Genomic DNA, 24,735 nt, shown 5'->3' with positions numbered 1-24,735 from the left:
CTCGGCTGAACATCGCGTTCTGCAATGCAGTAGGCTAGCTTCATAAGCGAAAGAAGACCACACAGAGAATTGAACACAAATCAACTTATCGCTAATTGAGCGACACCATGTTATTTCTCGCTCTCTTTATCACGACAGGTAAGTTATTTATGAAAACCGCACTACTGGTTTGATGAGTCAAGATTCTATTTTGTACATTCATTGACGTCTATGAATTCAAAATTGGAAAGACAACACGTTAGCCAACGTCGAAGTGAAACTAGATGGATGGGGATAATCTAAGGTTAACGTTACCTGCAGAACTACGCTTAAAACGTTGACGGAGTTCGTTTGCTAGCACACAATGTCAGCCAATCCATTTATGGCTAAATTTGTTAAAATAGCGTTACTTAGCTAGCCTTCACTAGCTAGAAGTGCGTACGCACTGTAGATTGTTTACTAAATGTACCTTTTTAAATAATGTATAACATTAACACAATTGACAATAAGGCTCTACCCTGAGATGGTATGCCGTGTATGTGATTATTTTAACCATCTAAATAGCACTAGTGCGCTTGCTAAAACGAACTTCATATAGTTTATAGCAGCTTCTGTGGTTGGAGGACGGTAATGTTAAGCTAGCGTTATGGTAGCTAGGTAACGTTAGCTATGTTATTAATACAGCCTTGCAAGTTGGCGATATCTGATAAATAATTATAATTGTAAGTCATTCATAATTTAATAACTGGATATTGAAAACCAATATATTTCTATTGAGTTGGCTATGGCGGACTGGTATGTTAACCTTAGTTAACGTTATCTAACTGCTAAGTATGACACAACAAATTGCTATCGCTAGCTAATTAGCTAACTTTCAGGGAGTTGCTGTTTGTTATCCAGGGTAGTTGGCTAGTTGACCTTTCTAATTAGGTAACATTTTTTGCTTCCAGATAGTTTACCTCTCAAATCTAGTATCTCTGAACTCTACTAGCCCTTATCTCCTTTGTTGTAATGTTTGCTTTCATGTTGTTTTGTAACACTCCCATGCTGAGTCACTATCAACGTGACAAAAACAGGACTAGTTTTTCGGGACTCGTAGTGGTAGAGTTATACTAGAAACGAATTTGAAGAAAGCGACAGACGTGTCGTTTAGTTCAGCAGAAATCACCTTCTTATTTCAGCTAGAGGCTTTTTGTCAACTCTTATCATACGTCAGTGTTTTCTACAGGATATGTCAAACTATGGCGAGTGGATCTAGCTCGCACTTAGTGGGGTCCGGCGGCGTGCTTCCCCGGAAGTCAAATTTAGTATATTTTATGTATAAATCTGGTCCACTTTGAGAGCAAAATGGCGACGAGAGATCTATGAAAGACTTTGTGCACAATGAATGTTGTGCTTTAGTAATTTAATCATAAACATTGTTGTGTAGGTATGATCGGTGACTACACACGCTAAGTAATTAATGGAAAGCATTACAGACATCGACTGTTCAATCTTCTTGATCTGCCATCAGTGTCAGAATTACTGATTCATTCTAAAGGGTTTGTTGCCTTACAATAACGGCAAGTTAAAGTTCTACAGGCTGTCGTCCAACCCTCAAGCATGTTCTTGAATTATTTAGTAAAGAAATGATTCACTTTTTGTTTTACTCATATCAAACCTAAAACTAAATTCACAGCAGTGCTGCACAGAAGACCAGTGAACTGAAACATCTGAGTAAACTTAAGCCTGCTTCCCAGACTAATAATGGGCAGACAAAGGATTTTGTCTCATTATGAAACATATAGAACAGAGGAGGGCTGTTTACATATGAGGAAAAACCTGTTAATACCCACTGTTTTGTATAAAACGTCACATCAGACTGACAATAAAATGATTTCTGTAGCCAGATCCTTGCTCAGCGCAGTGAGCTCTCATCATGTGATGGTGACTCTGTGGATGGTTCACTCACTTCATGAAGAGCTTGGCCACTGTGGTCTTAAATCCACTTCTAAGCTCATGACCCCTCACTCACCTTCTCTGACCTATACCCCCTTCACTATGCAGTTTTTCAAATGGCCATTGACTGCCTGTTAAGATAAAGCACCAAGATAGTCGACACTGCTTGAGGCTTTATTGCCTCACATGATGCATAGGGAATATTTCCTCTTTTAGCTTCCTTTTTTTTTTTACATGGGCCTACCAGTAAAAACGAATTTTACCGTTGCGCATCAATTCATTTTGACAATGTATCCTCTCACTAAATGGAATGGCTCTTTTTAGGTCAGTAGCACTGCCCACTTAAACTTGAGGACCTTCCTCTTGAATTTTACCCACAAACATACATACATTATTTTATTGTCAGTCTGATGTGACGTTTTATACAAAACAGTGGGTATTAACAGGGTTTTCTCATATGTAAACAGCCCTCCTCTGTTCTAGATGTCTGCCTATTATTAGTGTGGAAAGCAGGCTAAAGTTTACTCCGATGTTTCAGTTCATGGGTCTTCTGTGTAGCACTGATGTGAATTAGTTTTAGGTTTGATATTCAACAGACATTCACTCCGGATCCAGCAGTGTTGTCTTGCTCAGTTTCACAGACTGGTATCCATACCAGATGTTTTTACTGCACTGGATGAATAAGAAGCAGCTCTTATATCAACACAACTTGTTTGAATATGGTTATATAAATCCAGCAGTTTATTTTTGTACTGAAAGTCTTGATTTTTGTTGTTGTTGTTGTTGATTAGCTTCCATGTCATGTGACTCCAGATCAATGCAGAACCCCTGAGGGAATGTCTGTCGAGTATCCAACCCAAAACTAATTTCACTGCGGTCTGTGTAGCAAGGTCTTGTGCTTTAGTTCCCGTTTTGCCTGGGGTTAATCATTTCCAAGCTTGTGCTGACCCACTTCTGTATGAGTCTGGAGTGAGATGCTTTTTCTTTCTTTCTTTTGTTCTAGACCTATTTTTAAACGGTGGTGAAGTTCATCATTGTATCATATGTATAGATGAGGTTTTTAGTTTTTCCGTCACCCCTTGAGCCTAGTCATTCCCATGTTGACAATTTTCCCTCCTTTCTAAAACCTCTGTTCCAATTGGGTTTGCTTTTGACTGAAATTTAATAAATAGCTGGTCAGAGAATCATGCCAATTTTAGGTTTTTGTCTCTCGAGTCAAGACTTGTTGGTATGACCCCGTTCTGCAGGTCTGAATGAAGCCCAGTCATTGCACCCGCTGCCTGTGTTTAACATGCGAGGCAGGTCCTTGCTCAACGCAGTGAGCTCTCATCATGTGATGGTGACTCTGTGGATGATTCACTCGCTCACTTCATGAAGATCTTGGCCACTGTGCTCTTAACTCCACTTCTGAGCCCATGACACCTCACTTCTCTGCCATATAAACCCACTTCACTACGCAGTTTTTCAAATGGCTATTGACTGCCTGTTAAGATAAAGCAGCTGGTCAGGTGACTAAGCTGGAGATGTGCTGACTCTGACTGGACTATTTTGACAGGAGCCAAGTAAGCAAACACTGCTTGAGGCTTTATTGCTCAAATACTTGTGCTTTGTCACAACCTGCCAGGAGTACTGATCTCCTGTTCCCTAAACTAAAGTACCTGTCAGCACAAAGATGGGTTGGCCTAATAAAAAAAAAAACACCCAGACATACATAACATAATGCGTATAGCAAAAGAGGTTCATGTATGCTTGTCTGGATGATCCAACCCAGCATCTTCAAGAACTGATGTGCCTGTCCTTTTGATTTTAATATGGCAAGATGATTGCTGATGTGAATGTCAGTGTTCCCTGTGGGATTGCTGTGCTCCAAGCATTTGAGAGTCTTAAGCTTGTTACTTGTGAGCAGTGATCTTGCCTCCCGGGTGTGCAGCCTTGGTAAACACCTAACTTTATCAGCTCTCAGTCACGCTTGACCTGATAATGGGTGTCTGGCTCATGTAGGATTCTGATTTGCCTCTTGGTTCTCACTGTCTGAGATTCCTGTGGTATTTGTGGTGAACATGTACAGTGCACAGTACCATTTACCCACAAGTGGACAATGTCTATATGCTTGCACAGTGTGTAGTGGCTAGAGCCCAGGCTTGTTATCTCTGGCTAAAGAAACACCGGAACAAAGGGAAAAACTGCTTTTGAAACCATTCAGTTATGAAATTGGGAATTGGGACTCTACAGTCCAAAGTCCTCATGGGTCTGTAGTCACACCATCCACACACCGTCCGATTCTGTGTGTCTTGTGCCGATTCTTCAAAGCTTTTGTTCTGCACTGTTTCAAATGCACACCGTAGGATAACCTCAACCACACTGTAGGCCTGGGGCTCTCAGTTCCCCTCAGCACTGGCTTTTTGCAGTTGGTTGCTTGAGGAACCTTGTGCCGTCTGGGTGCTTTCCACATCACGTCTCTAAAGTTTCAGATCCCCAAAAATCTCTGTTTTTCTTTTGTCTTTGACTGTCTCCACTGGTTGCATTTAGCACGGTGATGGTGAAAACCGGAACCCAGTGGACGATGCGGTCAAGCCTCCCATTGGACTGGCCTTTCTGTACTCTTACACTTTGCTTTGTTACTTCTGAATACAGTGGGCGATGTGTTCAGGCCTCCTGGTCGAGACTGGTGGCTCAACTCGTTCCCCCTCTGAAAGCTTTGATTTGGTCAAATAGGTTTGAGAAATTGAGCTGAAAGGATTAGGCTTGTTTTGCTTGGCCGTGACGGACCTTATTAAGCTAGCAGTTGATCCATGTTCCAGATCAGGGAATTACAGTGTTTGCTAATTAGTAGTGTTTTGTGCCATACAGACTAATTGGAGTGTAGTTGTAACGGGACAAAGTCTTGTCTATAGTTTTGTCCTTGTGTGAACAACAACAGCGTCAAAACCAACGTGATTCACCTGATACAGAGCATACAAATACACCTCTGATCATAATGTTCGAACTTGTTAACTTGTGTGGGCTGATCATTCCACCTGTACAGACATGGCTTTGGCTGACCTTGCACTGAGCCCTGGGCTGTTTGGCCAGGACCTCACTACATGCACCTGATCTCATAAACAGGGAGCATAACAAACATGACAGACAGTAACTCTCTCTCTCTCTCTCCTTCTCCTCTCTCTAGCTGTGGCCACCCCTCTGCTGGGGACAGAGCAGTGTGCCCGCGGCCCCCCCTACTGGTGCCAGAATGTGAAGACTGCCTCTATTTGCGGTGCCGTGACCCACTGCCAGCAGAACGTGTGGAACAAGCCCCAGATGGTACATTACCCTGCCTTCACCCCTAACGTGTTCCTATTTACTGAAATTCCTGTTCCCTTTAGTTCCTCTAGAACGTTTCGGTTCTGTAGAGTCTTGCAGAACTTGAAATGTGTTCATAATATATGCATTAATCATCTGGTAGAGCATAGAAGGAAGCAAGCTCAGACTGATTGTTGCATTTCTTGTGCAATTCATGTTAAGATAAATAAATGGATACTTAATTCAATGGATATTTTCCATTGTGATAAAACTGGCATCCTAATTTCCATTCAGTACAACTGTGGTCAGGTTTTTCACAGAAAATGCAAATTGTTCTGAAACACAAATGGACATAAGCAGTTACCATTCTGTACAACCCTTCAAAGTATACATACATTCTCTACAACCCTTCAAAGTATACATACGTTCTGTACAACCTTTCAAAGTATACATACATTCTCTAAAACCCTTCAAAGTATACATATTCCTGCCATGACTAACATGATATTCCTGTTCCCCGGTAGAAATCTGTACCATGTGACCTGTGCAAGGAGGTGCTGACTGTTGTTGAGCAGCTTCTGAAGGACAATGCTACAGAGGTGAGTCCAGATATGACCTTCACTGATGTCTTGATTCAGATGTGCGGTTGTGTTCCCTCACTGTGCAAATGAATAAGGGAAGTTCTTGTAATTCAGTTTGCTTTCCATTAAATTAGTTTACGACCCTCACTTCACCGCAGACTAACATCATCTTTGGATACCTTGTTAATTGTGTGTGTGTGTGTGTGTGTGTGTGTGTGTGTGTGTGTGTGTGTGTTTTTGTCTCTAGGCTGAGATCCTGAGCTACGTTGAGAAGGCCTGCACCCTGATCCCTAGTGAGGCCATCTCTGAGGAGTGCAAGGAGCTGGTGGACGACTACTACCCCATCATCATCGGCATCATCAAGGGCGAGCTGGTGAGTGGGGACTGGGCAGCCATCTTGTCTCATCCCAAAGAGGAAATCTCTTTAGTTAGATTTAGATAGGAATAGCTGTTATGGGCTGTAAGGTGAGGCACGTTTGGCCAGAATCATTTCCCACTGAATACTCATCTGGCTGGCCTAGTCTCAGATGATTTGTGTCTGCTTAATGGTCCTGATGAATCTACACCGTGTAGTTCTGTAATGGGAGAGACTGCAGTCTGTGTGTGACATTTAGAGGGCTACCAAAAGGCTGGTGGCTGAGGGAACAGACCTCCCTTTGTGACTCAGGCACTCTCTGACATTCAAAGGGCCACTGGCTGTGTTGGATAATGGGGCCTGTCACACAATCCCTTCTTAGATGGCAAAGGAGATCAGAGGAGGATAAAGTAGACCTCGTAGCTCATGAGTCTAACTTCAGTCAGTCAGTCAGTCAGTCAGTCAGTCAGTCAGTCAGTCAGTCAGTCAGTCAGTCAGTTCTCCCCGTGTGTGTGTGTGTGTGTGTGTGTGTGTGTGTGTGTGTGCGCTCTAACATGTTCTCCCCGTGTGTGTGTTTGCAGGACGATCCCAGTGTTGCCTGTGGTGCCATGGGCCTGTGCAGCAGCGTGCAGGCCGCCCTGGCCAAGGCCCAGTCTGAGCTCCTGTCCAATGAGATCCCCCAGATGGACCTGTCCCAGAGGGCCGCCCCCTTCCTCCTGAATGTCCCTCAGCTGCTCTACCCTCAGGAGCCCAAGCAGGAGGCCCCCAAGACAGAGGCCCCCAAGACGGAGGCGCCCAAAGAGGTAGGGTTCCGTCCTCACTGTTTCCATGTTTTATCATTGTACTGTCATTTTTGATGTGTCATCTCTCCAGGCTTCACTAGTGAATTACTTGAATGAAATGAAACACAACATTATCATGCTTTTTACTTCTTAACTGGTGGGTAAATACTGGATGCTTCTAAATGTTCCTCCACCTCCTCCTCCTGCTCCTTGTATTCCAGGAGGACGGTGACGTGTGTGAGGACTGTGTCAAGTTCCTGACCGATACCCAGGAGCAGGCCAAGAGCAACGCCACTTTTGTCAACGCCCTCATTGGGCAGATCGAGGCCCAGTGTGACCTGCTGGGACCGGGCCTGTCTGACATGGTATGTGAGCTGCCCATAAGGGGTGCCATAGAATAGAATGGCATGGTATGTGAGCTGCCCATAAGGGGTGCCATAGAATAGAATGGCATGGTATGTGAGCTGCCCATAAGGGGTGTCATAGGATGGCATGGTATGTGAGCTGCCCATAAGGGGTGCCATAGAATAGAATGGCATGGTATGTGAGCTGCCCATAAGGGGTGCCATAGAATAGAATGGCATGGTATGTGAGCTGCCCATAAGGGGTGCCATAGAATAGAATGGCATGGTATGTGAGCTGCCCATAAGGGGTGTCATAGAATGGCATGGTATGTGAGCTGCCCATAAGGGGTGCCATAGAATAGAATGGCATGGTATGTGAGCTGCCCATAAGGGGTGCCATAGAATAGAATGGCATGGTATGTGAGCTGCCCATAAGGGGTGTCATAGGATGGCATGGTATGTGAGCTGCCCATAAGGGGTGCCATAGAATAGAATGGCATGGTATGTGAGCTGCCCATAAGGGGTGTCATAGGATGGCATGGTATGTGAGCTGCCCATAAGGGGTGCCATAGAATAGAATGGCATGGTATGTGAGCTGCCCATAAGGGGTGTCATAGGATGGCATGGTATGTGAGCTGCCCATAAGGGGTGCCATAGAATAGAATGGCATGGTATGTGAGCTGCCCATAAGAGGTGCCATAGGACGGCACACCGTAGAAGTAGCATTTGTATTTTATTCAACCTATGTCTCAAACATAGTGGAGTGATCCATAACTATTGATTTAAGGCTGATGGCCATATGTTCTTGTAGAATGCGGCATTGAATGAATGGATGTGTCCCCCTCTCCTTCCTCCCCTCTGCAGTGCAAGCAGTACGTGAGCCAGTACGCCCCTCTGGTGGTCCAGCAGCTCATGTCTATGGTGAGTAAACATGCTGTGCTAAAGGGCTGCATTTACATGGGGTTCTCTTGAGTTCTTCATTAGCCTATTTATATTTTTCATTTCTATTTGTTTATTTATTATTGCAGTAGCTCTCCTTGGTGATAATGTAGCTTCCCTGTATTCCTGTATTGATATTAATTTAGTTGAGTAATCGATAATGGCAGATTGTCTGCTTGCTAAGCTGCCAGAAACAGGTCTAGTAATTCCCCTTCCTCATTCTTAGTTTCAAGCCCACCTGGCCTTGCTTTCACATTCTCATTCACATCTCTAATCAGGTTGTTTCTTTTTCCCCTTTCTGTTCTCTCCTTCATCCTTTCTCCTGTTTATTTGGCTTCCTGTGCTCTCCCCCTCTCTCTCTCTCATGCTGTGGTTAACTGTGCTGGTCCTCCAGGAGCAGGTAGGTCTTGCCCTCTCTCTGTGTTTGCCTTGCAGCCTCATCTTCTGTTCTGCCTGTGTTCTCTGTGCTGCCTGTGCAGTGGCTCACCTGTGTCGTCCCCCCCTCTAACCCTGTTACTGATGTGACCGTGGTGTTGCGTAGAACAGATTACAGATCTAACATGTTCTAACATGATCCCTGCATGTCGCCCTTGTGGTCAAGTTGTTTGTTCTTGGTTATGAGAGTTGTTTGCTTTAAGGAACTGGAATGGAATTCTGCCACTGTCTTTGTAGATCTGCCAATCAGTAAACTCTCTAAAAACAGGGTACCTGAAAAGACGGCATACCTGAACCATATCTGTCCTATAACTATATAACTACCTAGAAAATTAGGTGAACATGTAGAAATGCTCACAATGTTTTTTTTTTTCGTTTTTTTTCTCATAGATGTCCTTTGTTTTCTTTCATTTAGTCTGTCTAGTCACCAGTGTCTGTCAGTCTGTCACCCCTTGAACACTAATTGCCATTGATAACAACTAATGAGTGAACTAAACCAGCAGCAGGCAGATCAAAACCACAGTGTTTGCTTGTGTAGAAGGTGGTAGTGCAGCTACTAGAGCGAGCACTCATCTGACTATGTACAGCTAACAGGCCTGGCTGCATGAAGATGGCGTGTGTGTGTCAGTGTGTGTGTGTCAGTGGAGACGCATGTGGTGATTGCATGGGTGCATGACCGTGTGTGTCAGTGGAGAGCATGGGGTGGTTGCATGGGTGCATGACCGTGTGTGTCAGTGGAGAGCATGGGGTGGTTGCATGGGTGCATGATCGTGGGAAAGTCATCGCAGTCATGGTTGTACCCATGCATCTCATCACATTCTTTGGAGGGGATTAAAAGCTTTGTGTGTGTCTCATTATGGATATTTATGAACCTGCCCCTCCTCTCTTTCCCTCTGATGTGCAGCAACCCAAAGACATCTGTGCCCGCGCTGGCTTCTGCCAGTCTGTGGTGAAGTCCTTCCCTATGGAGACCCTGGTGGCTGCCAAGGCAGTGAAGTCCACCCCTATGGAGATCCTGGTGGCTGCCAAGGCAGTGAAGTCCATCCCGTTCGTCAACATGATCCCTGCCATCAAGATGGTCCCAGCCACCAAAGTGGAGGAGCCCGCTGTCGACAAAGCTGCCACAGTAAGATATGACTGCCACCTCGTGATGCCTTAAACCTCAACAGATAAAATTGAGCTCAACAGAAAACCATGTGTTGGCTCAGGTGTGAGCTTGGTGACATGTGTGAGCTCGGTGACGTGTTGGCTGCGGTGTGAGCTCGGTGACATGTGCAGTGCCACAGCCGGCTCCTTTTAACGGAGGTTATTCTTGATGAGTTAGTCATAAAACTGTGTTCTAAATCCTCCTCTTTGTCTGATTTGTGCAGAAGATGGTCCGTGCCCGTGACTCCCCCCAGTGTGCCATCTGTGAGTTTGTGATGAAGGAGGTGGAGGACATGCTGCAGGACCATGCCACTGAGGTGAGGCTCGGAGAGTGTGTGTGTGTGTGTGTGTGTGTGTGTGTGTGTGTGTGCGCTGCAGGACCATGCCACTGAGGTGAGGCACGGAGTGTGTGTGCAGGATCATGCCACTAAGGTGAGGCACGGAGAGCTCAACAGTGTGAGCTGCTGTGTGATATAGAACTCAGTAGATACAACTATCAGAGTTGAGTCATGTTTTTGGGCTGGGTTTTTTTCCGATGCTGTTATGGGAAACCTGTGTTGGCTTCCTGTTATTGAGCGGTATTACACGCCTCTGCGTATGGTTTGGTGTGTGTGTGCGCAGCACCCCCTAGTGTTGTAACTGTAGTGCTACAAGTGAGTGACATAACAGGTCAGGTGGTGGGAGGTGGTGTCATTCTCACGGCTCTTGCTCTCAGTAAACTGCTGAATGCCAGTAAGCCTTGACCTCAGCACAGAACCAAGAGAAAGAATACATTGTTGAGCTCAGAACACTGTTACAAAAACACAACGGTTGCTGTTTCTGTGAAGGGTATTCATGACATGGGACTTTCAAATTCTTTAAAAATAAACCACCTTTTTTCCATATCTCACTCTCTTATTCTCTCTCTCTCAGGAGGCAGTGATGGCCGCTATTGAAAAAGTGTGCGTTGTGCTCCCCAAGACCCTCTCTGCCCAGTGCAAGGACCTGATTGAGACCTACGGCCAGGCCATCATTGATCTCCTGGTGCAGGAGGCCGACCCCCAGACCGTGTGTGCCCTGCTGGGGCTGTGCAAAGATGCCGACCGTCTCCTCATCCGTACGTTTGTGCTTAACATTAACTAATGAAGACTTCAAGATGCATCACTGTAGTGCACTGACCAATAAGGACTATGTACAATCACTCTTATGGGGTGAACCTTGTTGCCCACTCACTCCTCAATCAGTCCTATAGTTAACTCAAAGCCTATGTTTACTGGTACAACATTAGATTAGATTCAACTTTATTGTCATTGTACAGAGTACAGGTACTGAGACAACGAAATGCAGTTTAGCATCTAACCAGAAGAGCAAATAGAAATAAAAGTGCAGAGTATGTGCAAATGTAAAGTGGAATAATTGAATAAATAAGATATATACAGTAAGAGTTGGGTATGAAAAATGAACAGAATTGGGACTAGCAGCAATTGAGGTAGGAAGTGTAGATAGATGTGAAATATATAAAGTGCAGGTGTAAGTATTAGTGGTGGTAATAAGTAAAAAGAAGTGAATGAGGTATTAGTAATATAATGATTAGTAAGTGGTGTAAGTACGGTTAGTACAGTAAACAACATGCACACTAGAAGGAACAGGTTGAGCTTCATTTCAAACGTGAGGATTTTGAGCTGTTTGTCCTTAAAGCCCCTTATTGTGTCTCTCCAGCTGTCATGGATACAGTCCGCTTTGAGGCTGGAGGCTACTGTGACGTGTGCAAGATGGCCGTGCGTTACGTCGATGGCATCCTGGAGCAGAACGCCACAGAGGCCGAGATCGAGGACGCCGTCAGGAAGGTCTGCAACTTCCTACCCGAGAGTATCCGCACCGAGGTAAGAACCAAAACGGCACCAGAACAGCAGTCAGGCCTCTCTTTTCTGTTTTGCAGTGTTGCACTTACATTTCAAGCACCAACAAGTCTTCATTTGTTCCATTTCAATAGTTGGTGTGTATGTTGTGACACGATGTTGTGACACGTTTGTGTGTATGTTGTGACACGATGTTGTGTATGTTGCGCCACATTGGTCAACGTGTGTATGTTGTCATGTTGTCCCAAGTGATCTGTAAAGCTTTAGTTCCACAATTGAAATTGAATTGAAACATATGATGAGATGTTTCCCTACTGGGTTATAATTCAGCATGGCTAAATGTAATGTAATGGTCTCTTGGCTATAAGTGTGATCCGTCTCATCTCTCCCCTCCGTCTCCCCTCTGCCCTGTGAAGTGTGACCAGCTGGTTGAACAGTATGAGCCCATGCTGGTGCAGCTGCTGCTCCAGATGATGGACCCTGACTTTGTTTGCATGGTGAGGACTCCTTTAGTCGTCAGACACATCATTACCAATGCTACTGTGCAGATCATGGGGATCCAGTCTAGCTAACTTGAGTGTTATGGAGGTGGTGATGGCCGAGACTTAAAATTGATGTATATTGGCCAAGTACAGGATGGTAGCTGTGGATTGTGAGCTCCTTGAGTAAAACGTTTTGTTCTGAGAGTGTGTGTTCTTGTGCGTCCTCAGAAAATGGGAGCGTGCCCAGAGGGCCTCAAGAAGCTCCTGGGGATGGAGCGGTGCAGCTGGGGACCCGCCTACTGGTGCAAGAACATGGAGACCGCCTCTCGCTGCAATGTGAGGATTACACACACACACACACACACATCCCTCCACCATGCTATAGAACCAAAACACAATCCACTTCAGCTAAAAGTTCAAATATCGACCTGTTTTAGCCAATGAAGTGCAGGCACCAATCCCCAAGCTGCATGAAATAAGCGTGTTGAATAGTTGTGGCACCTGTAGTTGAGGAATATCAGAACTAACTTCTCTGTTTGTATTTGTCTTCCAGGCGGTGGCTCACTGCAGGCGTCATATTTGGAGCTAAAGATGAGGACCAACACCATTCAAACCTGGGAAATTAAAGGAGAATTTGTTCTAGCGCTGCTTTCCTGTTTTTAAAAACGATTGTTTTTTTTTCTTAACTTTTTTTTAAAACAAAAAAGATAGCGAGAAGATTCGATTTGAAATGACCACCATTAAACCTTTTTGGCGCTAATTTAACAAGCAGAAAACTGGATGTTTTAATGAAGGGATGTCTACTCAATGGGTTGGGGACGGGGCACATTTACCTAGTTGACTTTGACTTGATTCAGTTTTTTGTGTTTTTAGTTTGTTTTTATTTCTTTTGTGTGTTCAGTCAGGGACAAAACTCTTCATTGTAGAATTGAAATTCTCTTAGTCTCGCTGTAATACTTCTTTGAAGTGTGATGGAAGAGTGAGGCTCATGCAAAAGCGCACACACACACTTTTTTTTGGAGGTGGTTTCACTGGCGGTACTCAGATCATTATTAGTTGTTTAGCCTTGGCTGGGATAGGGGAGCAGGTTGTGCCTTGATTGTAAAAGGAGGTCTGAAACCTCATAGCCGCGATATCATTGGATGCCCCAATAGTCCTGACCCGCTTCCCCCCTACCTGTCAGAATTCTAAAAATGGAAGGACCTGTGAGGCCAGAAATCTAAGTGTATTTTGTTTTAGTTCTTTTTAACCAATCCTTAACCCCACCCCCTCCCCATCATATGGAAAGTCTTTTCTGGGCACTGATCAAGAGAAGACTGAGTTCAGATGGGTGTGTGGAGTGATGCAGTACTGTTGTGGGGGGGCTCTACATGTGCGCGTGTGTTTTTATCTGTGGATGACCAGAAATGTCTGCTATGTCACTGCTCGTTTAATCAGCGTATTTCCTTTTTTAGAGATTCCTCGTTAGTGCATTCAAATCACCGTCGGCTTCACTGTGTTGAGTCTGAGCCATCTGTAAAGAGATTCTAATTGAATTAAAAACTACTCCAAATCTATTCTTTATGTCCTGTTTTATTTCTTGACCTACTCTATGTTCCGTCTGCATTTTTCTGTCTCATAACAGGTGACGATACAATACGAGTTTTCTTTGTAGTTGGTAAAATGCAGGCTAGGTTCTTATTGAAGCGCTTCCTCCAGCATCAGAGGTGAGTTGCACAAGTTGCCTCTCTTCTGCTACACAGAGAACACACCAACCCTGATACAAGTCTGGTGTGGACCTGCAATGGAAGAGGCTTAAAACACAAAATAGGTTTTCATAAATGGCAAACTTAATTAATGTGACCCAAATGTCCAAATAGCCTAAAAGTAAACATGTCTGAAAATCATCCAAACACACACTGGAAATGTGTAGGGTGGAAAGGTGTTCTGAACGAACATCTGCAGGAGGTGTGCAACGTCTCATGCCAGTAAACCTGGCTATATGAACTATCCTAAATTAGGGAACTATTTTTATCAGCTCGTAGTTTGACTAGTTAGTTAACAACTGTCCTAACAGTCAAACATCAAGCAAGTGCAACACAAAACAAAGCAAGACGGCAAATAAGCTACTTACTAGTTCGGCAGACAGTAGAAACCTGGCTTCAGGCAAACCTAACCCATTAATGGCACTGAAGCGATTCTCCATTTTAAGTCATTGGGCCTCATTCTCGACAGCAGTTGGGAAGACTTTCAGAAGGACTTCAGAAGGAACTCCACTTCGGTGGATTTAGGAAAAAATGTGCCATTCTCCATAGTTTTCTCACCAGCGATTTCTTCTGAACTTCAGAAGACTTTCCGAACACGAAATAGCAGTCGTAACTCTTCCGGAATCTTCTCAAATGCGATCCCATGGGGCCATCTTGTCGTTATTTGAGGAATCGCGTTGAGGAATGACATTTGAAAAAACTCTGTGTTAAAAGGGTTAACGGTTGAATTTGTGAGAACCCGTTGGTGATTGCGTTCATGTCAACTCTACAGACATCCTCGGATTTATTATAATAATAATAAATACGAGAATATTTTTATCATTAACAATTGCGTTTCACATTTATAGTCATGATTCTACGTGGTAGTATTTATTGTTATTGGATTTACTAAACCTAGATTAACTCTAAACCAGGATTATTTTAATCCATGTTGGTGCAACCCAACCTAGGTCTCTATTGCTTGTAGATTGACTGTTCTCTCCCTTGTAGCCTAAGTCACTTTGGACGATGTAAATGTACACGAACACTGCTAATGTAAGTGAATAAATAAATAAACACTAAACCCAATCTCTAAGAACTATGACTTGCACTCAGGCCCTAATGCATTTTATACTTCTACTCGTGACCAGTCTTCACACTTATGGTGGCTAATTTGACTGGCAGCACTGACTGCATTTTATACTCCTACTTGGACCTGTTTTCAAACTTATGGTGGGTATTTTTTCGATTTAAAAAAAAAAAAAAAGTGACTTCTTAAATGTGTTTTACGGACTTCAGAAATTCAACGTAAGAAAAGATCTCCACCTTATTAATGAACACCTGTTACGAGTTGCTTTCGTGTGGATTTGGGAAATTACAACAGCACACTTGGCTATGGCTGCGTGCCCTAATAAGGAGCTGGTGGTGCGTGTATGTAGCCTATGCAAATCCACTTTCACGAGAACGGGCATCAATTTAAGAAACGAATCCGAGGGAACACAGCTGAGAAGACTGAGTCAATTTTATTGTGTGATTGTACTGTATGTGTGAACATATCCGCAGCTGGCTGAAGTGTGTGTGTAACTGTGTATGTGTGAACATATCCTCAGAAGGCTGGAGTGTGTGAAACCTTAGGTTGTTGGTTTATACAGGCAAGTATGTGTGCGCAGGAGGCAGCAGGACTTGATGGTGCTGATCTGTTTTAGCACCGTGATCCTGGGGAGACACCACGAGGAAACTTGGCTTGGAGTCCAACAGTCCCTCACAGAACCCTTATCTAGTGTTTTAGAGAGAGGGGAGATGCACCATTAGAGCACTGACATACACACAGTGAGGTTATAGTCCTTTTTTCTAGGTAAGACGGACTTCAAAGCAGATGCCACTACTATGGGTCTGCCTGCACGCTATCTATGTCTGGTGAGTTTGGACAGGAGACTGGGGCTCTTAATCTGCCCTTCAAGGATTTTTACTACAAACTGGGTCTACCTAACAACTGGGTGGCTGTTTTTTCCTCCCCTCTGAAAAGCAATCGATACATCTGCAATTATGTACAGTATATAAACATTTAGACGGGTAACTATGTCAACTTACTTCACATGCGAAGCCTCTGCAGAGTCCTGCCTGCGTCTGGTGCTGAGCCTTGATGACCAGGAAGTGGCATTTCACTGAGGGGCCAGAAACATGGAGAGCAGAAGGTGAGACTGGATGATGAAGTGTGTGTGTGTGTATGTGTGTGTGTTTGCATGCATGTGTGTGTTTGAATTACTGATGTAGAAGAGGGTATATGCTGTGCTGTCTGTCTCTTTGCGTTTCTGTGTGTGTGTGTGTGTGTGTACCTTTCTGGTGTAAAAAAGCATGTAGGCAGTGCTGGCTCTCTCTCTGAGTACAGCCTCCTTAGTAGTGGCGGAGACTTCCTCATCATTTAGAGAGAGCCAGAGTCCCCCTTCCTCGGCACAGTCACTTGTGTAATGACCTGGAGGTGTCAGTCAACCACAGATCACAAACCAAACACACTCACACACCTCCCATATTGACCTGTGTGTGCTCCTTGTAGAGTCTGTGTTTCTGTGATGTCCACACTCATACAAAAATATGGGTCTTATTTGCCTGTGTGTGTGTGTGTGTGTCTTACCGCAGTCCGTTTCGGTCCCAATGTGGCTTAGCACGCTCATTAGGGAGTAGGTAGAGCTGCCTCCCTCCTGACAGAAGAAACACCAGTGTCATTTATACATCATGGGGCTCATGTTGTTTACACACTATCACTATACGAAACACACACACATATTACCATACTTACATTACACCCGTTCAGCACCACCATAGTAGAACACTCATAGTACAACACACATGAACACATTTCTCATTTCACTACCCTCAATAACTCATGTAACCTTTTTTACATAAATGACTTCAACTTGAGCCAAACTAAGAACTCAGCCTAAGTGTCTCCCTGTGTGTCTCACCACCTTCTCTCTGTCTGTCCCTGCCTCTAGCTCCTGAGTGATGGAGGATGCTGGGTAAAAGGAAGGAAGGAGGGAACGATGATGACATCTTCTGCTCAGTATCAACTCAGTCGCCTCCGACTATCGATTTTAAATTAATAGTTTACATGCAAAGAGGCTAGTGTTTTTGAGAATCGATACACTGTCATAAAACATGATATTGTGATTTCTGATTCCCCTAATCAGCATGTGTTCTGTAGGAATCAGACCCAAAACCTTGGTTTTGTTGTTAGCAATGGTTCTGTGAGTTGAGGCACAGGGACACAAGCAAGTTCATTGGTTCGACGTGTGTGACACAGCGTCCACTGTGAGCAGAGAGGAGACTTGCCTTCAGAGGAAGACGCCCCCTCTAGAACAGAGGGGGCTGCAGGGCAGCAGCCTGATCCTGCACTGGGGGCCGAAACCTTAGGCGACTCGCCACACCTTCCTGCAATGTCCTCAGTCCTGAAAAAACATTATTAGTGTGTGTGTGTGTGTGAGAGAGAGCACAGTTACAAAATATTTCACCGTAACATGTAAGGCCCATACAACTCGCGAAGCCTATTTTACACAAGATCTTCAGTATTTTGTCGCCGCCAGGTGGACCTTGGGTGTATGCATGGGTGTGTGTGTGTGTTTGTGCTTGATTGTTTGTGAGTGTGTGTGGATGTGTGCACATGCTTGTTTGTATGTGTGTGTGTGTTTAAGTGTATTACCACCTTTGTTTGATCTGGAGCTCTGCCTCCAGCTGAAGCGGTGTCATGCTTTTGGTGAGGGTGAAGGGGCAAAACCTATTCAGGTGTAAAATGAGAACCCTAGAGAGAAAGAGAATAATTATAATTCTGGTCCATAGGAGAGATCTCTCCATCAGGACCAATGCCAGTGGAATGAATGACTGGCTGCTGTAGGTTACTCTGTTAAACAGGAGGAGTACAGGAGTAACTCTGTCACATTGGTGGCAATGGTGTTTAAACATGTGTCTCATGTGTTTCTCGTGTGTCTTGTGTGTTTCACTTGTGTCTTGTGTGTTTCTCGTGTGTCTTGTTTGTCTCGTGTGTCTTGTGTCTCTCGTGTGTCATATGTGTTTCTCTTGTGTCGCGTGTGTTTCTCTTGTGTCTCGTGTGTTTCTCTTGTGTCTCCTGTGTTTCTCGTATGTTGGTGCTTAAGTGGCAGTCAGTGGAGGCAGGCAAACTTACTGAGGTAGTGTGTAGAAACTACACCTCAGGCTCGACACCTGACCCCCACACTGCTCGCAGCTGTACTCAACTTCTGTTTCCTGTGAGCACAAACACATGTGACAAACCAGTTTGTGTGTGTGTGAGTGAGTGAGAGAGAGAGTGTGTGTGTGTGTGTGTGTGTGTGTGTGTGTGTGTGTGTGCTCTGACTATATTGTGTGTATAGAGATTGAGATTGACTGTTAGTAACCTACATTGAAGTAGAGCTCCAGGCTGTTTTGGACTGTGCCATGCGCAACCATTTGGAGGGAGAGGTAGGTGGAGATCTCCTCCCTCCTGCTCTCAGTTCCACAGCTGCTCAACAAAAAAAACACACATTTCACACATGAGGGCTACAGATCAATGCTTCACACACAGAAATACTGCTGTAGATCTGTCCTCATATCAGCCTGACCGACCTCCTGCAAGATCTTATGTGCTGGAGCTGGAAGGTGAGCAGCGTGTCCACTGGGCACTGATAGGACGCATCCCCCATCTGGAGGGTGTGCCCAATGTTCTTGAAGCCCAGAAGGCACTCCGAGAGGAACTCATGGGCGTCCTGAACACACACACGCACATATATGACAAACACACAGATGCATACAGACATAAAAACATGTCAACATGAACAGAAATGCACATCCACACACATATTTTACAACTTTGAGCCTTGTAATGATATGGCTTACAATGTCATCAACAGCAGTATACATGAGAATTGATTACGTTTATAGTATCTGATTTAATGTGTGTGTTTTCTCACGTTCTGTGAATCCCCCTCAAATTCATAGTTGCGCAGGGCGATGCAGTCCTTCAGCTCCATCAGCACTGCCGCTTTCAGCTCCCTGTCCTTGGAGTCTCTCAGGCACCAGAGACCCACAAAGGAGCTATGGAAAGGGGGGGGGGGGGGGGGGGGGGGGGTGAAGGGAGTGTTTATGTTATTGTTCATGGGATTGTTTATGTCTGTGTGTAAATGTGCATTTGTGTGCATGGGTGTGTGTTAGTATGTGAGTGAGTGTGTGTGTGTTTGTATGTGAGTATACTGTATGTTAGTTTGTGAGTGTGTGTGTGTGTGTGTGTGTGTGTAAGTGAGCGTGTATGTGTGTGCGTATGTGTGTGTGTGTATGAGAGCGTGTCAGTGAGTGTGTTTGTGTGTGTGTGTACTTACCTGAGGAGCAGTGCTGAGGGCTCCTCTCTCCATGTCTCCTCCTGCAGGAGCAGCTGGGTGCAGAGGGGCTGGAGAGCGAACAGACACTGCAGAGTGGAGTTGATATAGCAGGTCTGTCCGAGGTTAGGCAGCCTGAGGAAAATAAACCAGAAAGTCAAACACAAACTGCCAAGAGCTACTCAAGCAACCATCATGTATGCACATAAACACTGCCTAAGTGAATACACATCAAATGTAACCTCTGCTGGACTTCAATATATGGTCAATATATATGCTGGACAGACATACTGAATGTGAACATACACATCACTCCTCTAGGTAGTTTAAAGTGAGAGAATGGTGATCTGGGTTACTTACCCCCTGCACATCAGCTGCTGGACCGGGAGAACATGCGGCTTTCTCTCAGGGGCCTCTGGGGCAATGAGGAGGGCCACAGGGGGGGTCCTGGCCCTACTCTCTGGGGCCTCCGGGGCCATAATGAGGGCCACAGTAGGTGTCCGGGCCCTCATTTTACGGCGACTTGATGGAGACTGGCTCTCCTCCGCGAGTTGGACCATTATCCTGTACAAACACAGTTTGGAGGTGAGTGTTAGTAAAACCAGCACTCAAGTTGAGGCTTAAAGAATGTGATGTGGGACTGGATGCAGCCTCGGGTTGGGCTGGTCTGTGGGGATGCAGCTGGATCTAACTGTGTTTCTATATGACATCTACGAGTGTATATAAGCTCATAAAGGTGTTATATGGGAACAAAGACTGCAGCTGGACCTTATAGTGAATCTATATGATGTTTCTGTGTGTATCTGTGGTGTGACACAGTGGCTATGACAACATGAGGAACAGCAGAGTGGTGAGGCAGCATTAGTGAAGTTAGTGAGGGCACATATGTGTGTCATGTTCTGAATCAGCACTCACTGGTCCAGGGAGTCACAGCCTTTTGGGGTATCCGGGCTGGGGACCTCCTCTCTTTGAGGTGCCCCAGGAGATGAGGTTCCTGGGGAGGCTGGGGGGACCAGTGTGGAGGACTCAAGGGTAGCTAGGGTGACTAGAGGGCCTGGGGTGTCCAGACAGGGAACTTCCTTTCCTGTGCTGGAGATCTGGTGAAATGGAAAAACACTCCTTGCTGATTTTGGCTTTTAATCTTAAAGTGTTTACATTCCAGAAACAAATATAAGTCTGTGTAAGTTGAATTATCTAACAGTAAAACAGTCTTATGTGTCCCATATAATACTTGAGCCAAACTTTGATTATAAACTGCTAATTAGATGCTAATAAGATGACTGTAACTAAAGTGAAGATTGCTCTTGCAGATGCAGGTGTAATAGGAAGGAAGTCCATCTGTGTTGCCATGGTTACCTGAGGGACGTTCCCTGACACAGGGCTTGGCTCCTGGCTGTCCAGAATAAAGGAAGACATGAGAACTTTAGTCAGCACACACACACAGACAGTAACATGCATACACACAAACGCTCAGAATCCCACAGAATCAGAATCACTTGCACTCGGGTAATCTTACATCGCAGGTATACCAGCATCCCCATTCTTCTTTTTTCTAAATAGTCTCCTCAGCCAGCGAAGAGGCTTCCTGTGTAAGAGATTAGAGAGATGAGAGGACTGACAAGACCTTTGGTTAACCTCAATACAATGATATTCATAATATTATTCATATTATTAGTTTTGTTTTACATAGTACCATTAACAACCATTCACCAATACATAAGCACACACACACACACACACAATAGTTTACCTCTCCAAGAATGGCTTTTCCTGGACTTTCTTCCTCTGGTTACAAAGGATGGACATAGATCAGCATTACTTTACTTAATATAATTAAAAAGACAATCATTTGATACAAAGGTCATCATTATTATTTTTACTATTATTAGCCTATTTTTTTTTTTTACCTTCCTCCGAGGAATACAGGGACAGCAAAACATCTTTATTCACTGTAGTGGTCACCTCAATTACAAATTCAATTATGAATCGAGGTCAAATTCCAGACCCGTTTAAACTCGCGGCAAATTTATGACACGGCAATCAGCCTTTGTGACGTAATGACAACACATACGCAAACTTCAGTCAAAGGGCTGCCGTGGGCATTCTGAACCGAATTAATATTCTCCAAGTATATCGTTCCCCATAATTACAATGTAGAGCAATAGCCTCCTTACGTGTCGTTACATATATGGGACTGAAGGCAGAAAGTCTTTGCCTCCCTTAGACTTACTTTCATGCAAAACAGTCCACAACTTTCTCAATGTTATTAAAATAACTAGTGCAGTGCCCGTAGGAATCATGCATTCTGTAGTGTTAGCAGACGTAGGTGTAGCTGTTGGGTAGTGTAATAGCAAGACATATTTGCACTCCACATAGGTACAGGTTACACTGAAGTATTATTGTGATGCATGTTTCCTTTTCATTAAGAAATGTTTTAATGTTAGCCTTTTTGGAGATATACCAACAAATAAAGTTTGAGATTATGTAGTGGATGCAGTTGAATATAGATGTCAACATTGCTGTCTAAACTATTAACTAAATGTCATAAAGAAAGAAATTATTTAAAATGAAGTTATGGTTGAAATAGGATCACTTCTTTATTGTAAGGGTAAGTGTAGGGTAAGAATGGTCATGCAGTTGGACTCAAATGTAGGTTCATTTTATTGAATGTATGTAGCCTCCCCATGCAAAGGAGATGTTTCCTGCCGCTCCGGGGTGCCAGCAACAGGCACATCTAAATCACAACAAATACACGACAATTTAAAAACTTTTCCAAACCAAAGCATTGCACAATTCAACGAAACGTAGCCTATATTAATTACCAGGTAAGACCATCTCCTCTTCGTAAGAAGCCAATCTCTCCTCCATTTCGCATATGCGGCTTTTCTTCTGTGTCAGGTCGCTTAATAAAAACGCTGTTTTCGCTGTCAATTGTCGATTTTTTTATGTCTGCCACTTTCAAACGCTCCTCAAAAGAATTAATTTTAGTTAAACAAACTCCTGCTATATCGACAACTTCGGCTGCAATGTCCTTCCTGGCCACATCGTTGTCGTGACACCTATACTGCAAACAAATGATAATAATTAATGTAATCATTAATAAACTACAGTAAGCACATTTAATTACCCTGTGAATCTTCAAACCCTCTTACCCTCAAACCCTCTTACAAATACACGATAAAATCGTACACATAATTAAATTCTCAATACACGATAGATTCCTTACACTCAGTAGTTGAAAACGCTCCCTGAGACAATCATTGTCATGACCCTGGAGCTTTGGTGAACTAGGTGTCCTGTTAATTTTCTCACGAAGCCGACTAATTTCTTCCTCGAGCATTTTGGTCGACTTCCGAAAATGTAACTGCATTTCAGCATACTATGTTTGTAGCCTATGTAGCTCCTCGTCATTTTGTACCTCCCTATTTGATTCAGGCGCGGTTTCTCTCAGGCGCTTAGCTGTAGCTAACAACTCTGGCACAAATGTCTCTGCTACGTCATGTTCCTCATCTTCAAAAGCTTTATCCACTATCTCATTAATTGCTCTGATCAACGTGTGCCTCTTCTCCTTATCTGGTGAAACTTTAGCTTGGATACACACCTCTTTTAGCTGTTCAATCTTCAGCTGACACAGAAGCTCTCTGTTAGCTGATCCTGTAGCTGCTCCGGCTCCATTTTGCGTGTTCCAACGTTACTTCTTTTCTTTCCTCAGACGTCTTTTTGTATCACGTTGAGTCCCTGTTCGGGCGTCAATTTTGTTGCACACTTGAAGAAAGTAACACTCTCAACAGTGTGCTGGGAAAGATTATCTTCATTTATAAATACATTTCCAAATATTCCAGCTCACTTCACAATCTACGACTGCTTCCTTTTTCTCTCTCGTCAACTCTCTACCGGTTAGCGCTTTTTCTTTCCTAACCGTCCCTCAAACTGCATCAACTGTGGTCTAACAGCGCCATCTATAGGCAAAAACATGCAACAGCATCGTAAGTAAATAAAATAAAAGGCCACAAAATTATAAAAAGGGACCAAAGAAAAGACAAAATGGGGGTATGCCACACAAGGGCCGGAGGCGCACCGCTCATCAGTGGCTATTTTGCCCGTCGCACTTTGCCAAGATGTTTTTGAAGCGTCTATGTTTTTAGAAACGCGTTTGGTGTGTTTCAGCCCATAGTTTCGACGGCTTCATTTGACAGTAATGTTGAACACACAGTGGTACCTTCTCTCATGCTCTGTCTGTCGTCACTGTAAATACGTAAATCCTCATTGTATTTTCTTTTTCGACTTTGTTTCCCTGTACACTCAAAAAAATACTGAGTTGAAAATAACCCAAATTGGGTTATTCCCAACCCAGTAGCCTACCTGAGTCAATATATGGCACCCCTCCGGATATATATTTTTTTTTAGCAAAACTCACACACTTTTGAAGGTTTTCTTTGAAGGGACTGCTATTTGTCAGGAAAGCTACAAGAGCTAACGCCTGACTACACATAACCTTATTACTGGATTTGAGCAATGAAAAGTGTGCTTTTATTAGTACAAAAGGCACTTGCTGTGAAGGGTGCCAATACTTTTGACCATGCAGTATTCACTTCCTGCGGCATTTTAGTAGTATTTTGTGTTGGATTTGGGGAAATCAATTGTTGTTATAGTTGCATTGAGCTATTGAAAATATCCTGGTTTGGTTATTTAATCAAAAAACCTTCAAAAGTGTATGAGTTTTGCTAAAAAATCAACAAATCCGAAGGGGTGCCAAAACATTTGACCATGACTATACGTCATAGGGTCCTTATTGAACTAATTTATTAGTTTAGTACTTGGATCTCAAACTTAACACTGACCCAAAATATAACAACATAAAAGTAAGGTACTCACCCTGCCAGTGTCAGAGGAATCCCTGAGACATGTGAATGTCTGGATCAAGGAATCAGCAAGGGCAATTTTTGCGTCAGTTGAGGGTCTGAGTTGCTACCATACAATTTACGTATACAAAAACTCTGTAGCGGAGAGAAATGAACATTCTGTCACCATTCTCTCTGTACGACTTGACCGCATGCAGTGGATGGTGATCAAGCAATTCTTCGATGTTTGTTGCTATTAAGCTTGAGGTGGGGACAACGGTGTACGAAAAAAAGTGCCTCTCAAAACCGCTTGTCTGCCATTTTTTAATGACCAGCTTAATTATTGGTGATGTTGTGCTTGCATTGAGCACCAGCACAGTTTTAATTAAACCAAACAGTTTTAATTAAACCAAACACCTTCAGAATCACAGGAGAGGAGTACCGTCATCCCTGATCTGTACTCAGTGCCCTTATATTTTAACCATGCTGGGACATAAGCCTTACTGAAAAGAGGGACATCTAAGGTACCCTGGATGTCTTTTAAGCCCTCAATGGTGGAAAGGAATGAGCTACTGTATGCCCTGGCCCAATCTCTGGGATATGTGTCAACGCAGAGTCTGACATGAAGTTGTATCATTGCATAAATTGATGCTGGAACGCCATGGTTTTGGCAATGTTTTTAAAAATGCATGTCACATGGCTGATACGTTTA

The 24,735-nt window shown here is 43.9% G+C and overlaps 1 protein-coding gene across 1 annotated transcript; it reads left to right on the top strand.

Moving 5' to 3' along the window:
• psap (prosaposin) lies at positions 1-13,654 on the top strand. Its single transcript, XM_080849453.1, has 14 exons — positions 1-138; positions 5,084-5,217; positions 5,721-5,795; positions 6,025-6,150; positions 6,714-6,935; positions 7,136-7,279; positions 8,123-8,179; positions 9,537-9,758; positions 10,003-10,095; positions 10,691-10,874; positions 11,477-11,640; positions 12,033-12,113; positions 12,327-12,434; positions 12,652-13,654. Exons 1-14 carry the CDS (start codon positions 108-110, stop codon positions 12,685-12,687), a joined length of 1,677 nt encoding a protein of 558 aa, XP_080705579.1. The 5' UTR covers positions 1-107; the 3' UTR covers positions 12,688-13,654.
• The last annotated feature ends 11,081 nt before the right edge of the window (positions 13,655-24,735 follow it).

The sequence above is a fragment of the Sprattus sprattus genome (genome assembly GCF_963457725.1).
Source record: "Sprattus sprattus genome assembly, chromosome: 12".
Taxonomy (NCBI): Eukaryota; Metazoa; Chordata; class Actinopteri; order Clupeiformes; family Clupeidae; genus Sprattus; species Sprattus sprattus.
Note: the sequence above shows the minus strand (reverse complement) of the source record. Positions and strands in the feature narration are given on the sequence as shown.